The sequence below is a fragment of the Otolemur garnettii genome, unplaced genomic scaffold (assembly GCF_000181295.1).
Source record: "Otolemur garnettii isolate 467f Iridium unplaced genomic scaffold, OtoGar3 scaffold00004, whole genome shotgun sequence".
Taxonomy (NCBI): Eukaryota; Metazoa; Chordata; class Mammalia; order Primates; family Galagidae; genus Otolemur; species Otolemur garnettii.
The window spans coordinates 26,041,993-26,046,649 of NW_003852399.1; the positions used below are offsets into that span (position 1 = coordinate 26,041,993).

General features: G+C 35.3%; 1 protein-coding gene across 1 annotated transcript in view; it reads left to right on the plus strand.

The window, feature by feature from the left end:
• The window catches only part of PABPC1 (poly(A) binding protein cytoplasmic 1), a 54,921-nt gene that overhangs the window by 8,469 nt on the left and 41,795 nt on the right, over positions 1-4,657 (plus strand). Inside the window, exons 6-10 of the mRNA XM_023518224.1 lie at positions 1-126; positions 299-394; positions 3,437-3,709; positions 3,917-4,007; positions 4,563-4,657. The exon at positions 1-126 is cut by the window's left edge and continues 15 nt beyond it. Of these exons, the coding sequence (XP_023373992.1) occupies positions 1-126; positions 299-394; positions 3,437-3,709; positions 3,917-4,007; positions 4,563-4,657 (681 nt within the window). The remainder of the gene's footprint in view (positions 127-298; positions 395-3,436; positions 3,710-3,916; positions 4,008-4,562) is intronic.

Here is a 4,657-nt window from a genome sequence, read left to right on the forward strand (position 1 = left end):
ATGAATGGAAAAGAGCTCAATGGAAAACAAATATATGTTGGTCGAGCTCAGAAAAAAGTGGAACGGCAGACAGAACTTAAGCGCAAATTTGAACAGATGAAGCAAGATAGGATCACCAGATACCAGGTTCATTATTAATTAAACAAGCAAAATAAGACAGGGATAAGGAAACTATTTCAGTTACAGCTACGTACCTGGAGGGTTTGAGTGGGGAATAGAAGAAACATGGGGTAAAATAGAGGTTGCATGCATACCACATGGTTTTCTTTTTCTAATAGTTTTGTTTTCTTCTTTTTAGGGTGTTAACCTTTATGTGAAAAATCTTGATGATGGTATTGATGATGAACGTCTCCGGAAAGAGTTTTCTCCATTTGGTACAATCACTAGTGCAAAGGTAAAAGCATATGGTGTATTGGAGAAATTCATGCATAGATACGTAGATATACAGTTTCACATTTAATATATCCCCTAGAGTATGTTTGCCTACTTTTTTTAAACAGGCAAAATAGCTCTCTTCCAGAAAAACATCAGATTTTTTTAAGAAATCTGCTTCATTACTTGGATTCACATTTGAAATTCTTGTAGTATGCTTTTGCAAATGATGACTTCTGAAGTCTTTCCTGGGGGAGGCTGCATTTGATCACCATAGTCAGTGATCCACATGCGATATGTACTGTTCCATACTCTGTTAAATTAATTATTTCACTGATTAAAGAAGGTGATTTATTAAGCAACTGTTATTGTAATTCTCTAATCTATGCATTTGTACAATTCTATTCATTAAACCCCAACTCTCCTCCCCCACCCTCAGTAGTAAAGGTACTTTATACTTGAAATCAATACTTGAAAGTATAAAGGTACTCTTTATACTTGAAATCAAAGGTTAAGAAACATGACAGGATATCAGTCCACGTTCTAAAATTTTGTTTTAAACTCTGCTGTAGATCTTTTTGGCTAGTGTCCATGGTCCAAGAATCCCTCTATGCAAAGTTTTGCACACAAGTAATTTTGTTTGGGTGGAGAAAGTACATAGGAAACTTAGAACTCACTGATCTAGTGAATATAACCCTGTAGCTGGTTTTGCTAAGCTTTTCCTAACTACTCCAAGGGAGCTTCTGTGAGAGTAAGGAAATATTAAGGGCAAGGTTAGTGAATACAAGCAGAAATTTAAATGCCATGGTTGCCTTCTGTTTGAATCTATGCCTTTCTAAGAGTAATGGAAGTGTGATAGAGTTTGTCACTCAGTGTCTTTATCCTCAGTATATTTGCTGAAAAATTGTCTAAATTGAATAATTGAATATAGCATCAGTTTTTTTAAATGTATGAAGCATGCATGTTTTTCATAGAAGAATCTAATAAAGTCTTAATTTTTTTAAGTCCTTTGTGGATTATATCATTCACTGTAGGGAGGTAAAAAGGTTGGTAAGAATTTATTCTGGTGGAGGTCATTATGTTAATTTAATAATGTTTGCTGGAAAAAACAGATTTACCAAAAAGACGAAAGGGTAAAGAGTGAAAGGTGACCCCTCCAGCCCCTATTTTCAATTTGCAAAAGAAGCTGTTGCAATTTAAAACAGGAAAACAAAGGAAAGAAACTGCTGCAGTTTGTATATCCTTCTGAATTATTTCCATACTGTTCAGACATCTTTTATATATGTATAGTGTTAGTATTTTAGAAAATGGAGTCATACCACACATGATTTGCCTTGTTAATAGCAGGCACATTTTACTTCAGATACTTTCTTTTTTGTTGTTCATGGACAAATACTCATATACTATTGTACCATGATTTATTTTACCATTCTTGTATTGATAAACATTTGGGTTGCTTTTCTTATTTCTGCTGTTAGAAGATAATTGCAAATATTTCTCTATTAAACATTCTTACATCTAAATTTCTAGAATTAAAATTCAGTTAGTGTTAATGTATTTAAAATTGAGACAACCAAATTGTCCAAAAAGACTAAAAAATTTCTACTGTTCTTTTGTCAATTTAGTAAAAAGTGGTATCTCATCCTTTTTTTTTTTTTTTTTAAAGAGATAGGTCTTATTGTATTACACAGTCTGATCTCAAACTCCTAGACTCAGTTGATCCTGTCACCCTGACTTCCCTAAGTGCTGGGATTACAGATGTGAGCTTCAGATGTATTCTTCAGATGTATTCTTTTGACTTAGTGAAGTACTTTCAAGTATTTGTTATTTTCACCTCTTCTTTGCATGTTTTTACACTGGCATTTGTTTTTGTTGATTTAGGGAGCATTTCTTTTACATTTCACATATTTTCTCATTGTCTTTCATTTAGGACTTGGGGTTTTTATATCATTTTAGAACAAATTTCCCTATAGGTTTTTACATTTTGTGTTCAGACTCAGACTCTGGCACTTAATGATTTTTGAATGTGATATGAATGCTAGCTCTAGCTTAATTTTTTTTCCTTTGTCCCAGTGTGCCATGTACTTAGTAGTCCAAAGTCAACCCTTTTTCACTATTTTAAAATGTTAACTTTAACATACTCAGTTCCCATAATTGGATAGATATGTTTCTGGACGCTTTTATAGGCTGTTGGTTAGTTACTGTGCCATCAGCATACTGCTCAACTTAGTTTTGGAGATGCTTATGTATATTTCTGGCTAATGAGGGTTTCTTTGTATCTCTTCATTGTTCGTTTAAAAGATTATTGCCTGTAGCTCAGGTGGCTAGGGCGTCAGCCACATACACCGGAGCTGGCAGGTTCGAATCCAGCCCAGTCCAAAAAATAGCTGGGCGTGTGGTGGGCACCTGTAGTCCCAGCTACTTGGGAGGCTGAGGCAAGAGAATCGCTTGGACCAAGGAGTTTGAGGTTGCTGTGAGACCACGGCACTCTACCCAGGGCAACAGCTTGAGACTCTGTCTCAAAAAAAAAAAAAAAATTTTTTTTGCCGTCCGTTTTAGAAGCTTCATCTGGAGTGTTGTCTATACCATAATATTTTGAACCCCTTTACACTTGAATGTGAACCTTTATTTTAAAATGAGGATACTGTATGCTTTTTTCTCAAAAGAGTAGGAAAATATCTTACGGGCTTGAATTGCTAAAATAATCAAAATTTCATTAGGGATGTTTTTAATGGGACCAGAAAGTCTATATTAGTCCTTGGATACATTTATTTAAGTAATTAAATTTTAATATTAAAAATATCTTATATATCTAAAATACTGCTATTGTGTACCTCTACCCTTTTCCTTTTAGCTTAGTTGACTAAGATAATGTGTATGTGTAGTTGGCCCTTAATAGATGGGCATTGAGGAAAAATTATGAGCTCAAGGGGTAGATACAAGATGATTATAGCATTAACGGGTTAGTTACTTGATGTAATAACTATAATTGACTTTAAATGGCAGTGTTCTTTTTTGTATCTCATTCTACCATTGCATTAACTTTTTTTTTTCCTTTTAATAGGTTATGATGGAGGGTGGTCGCAGCAAAGGGTTTGGTTTTGTATGTTTCTCCTCCCCAGAAGAAGCCACTAAAGCAGTTACAGAAATGAATGGTAGAATTGTGGCCACCAAGCCATTGTATGTAGCTTTAGCACAGCGCAAAGAAGAGCGCCAGGCTCACCTCACTAACCAGTATATGCAGAGAATGGCAAGTGTACGAGCTGTGCCCAATCCTGTAATCAACCCCTACCAGCCAGCACCTCCTTCAGGTTACTTCATGGCAGCTATCCCACAGGTAGGTTTCAGGAAGGACTTTGATGAAGGTTTTCATATTTGATCATTTTTAGTGTGTTTTGTACCCTCCTCAAAATAATGGAGCCCTAAGATGAGAACATTGTTAGGGGACATGTGAATTATGTCTAGAAATGTTTTGAGAACGTATTACGAGTTGGCATCATTTTTCTTTATTCAGCTGATAAATTTGCTTTCTCCTTTTCTGTAGACTCAGAACCGTGCTGCATACTATCCTCCTAGCCAAATTGCTCAACTAAGACCAAGTCCTCGCTGGACTGCTCAGGGTGCCAGACCTCATCGTAAGCCTTTCTTTTCCTCTCTTAAGTAAAAGCTTAATTGCTTGGGGGTTGGATAGAAAATATAAATGAGGCAAAATAGCTATTCAATCAATTGTTCTCAAAATTTATTGTTGTGGATATACATTTTTGGGATTCAAGCACTTAAAAAATAACATGTTTCACCATTCCTGTCTTAGTGAGGTATGTAATGTCCACACTTGTTTGTTTTCCCTTTTAAAAATTTTGGGAATGAATGTAACTTAATTTCATACTAAGTAAAGATTTTTTCCTTAAAAAATTCTTGTTCTTTCTAATGGTGTAGGAACATTTTAAGTCTTGCCATATGGAACAGTGCTGTGTCTCAGGAGCACTTGAAATTTTTATCATGTTTCAGATACTTGTAAATACTTGTATGGATTAATGTTTATATATTTACTAATGGCTCTGATTTGATAAGTCTAAGAAAATGGCAAGTAGGTTTATTTGTTCACTTTAAGCCTTTTTTGTAAACCTCAGCTCTGAAAAAGTAGCATGAGTACTTTGACTCAGTAAATACGTCTGTATCTTTAAATGCAGCATTCCAAAATATGCCCGGTGCTATCCGCCCAGCCGCTCCTAGACCACCATTTAGTACTATGAGACCAGCTTCTTCACAGGTTCCACGAGTCATG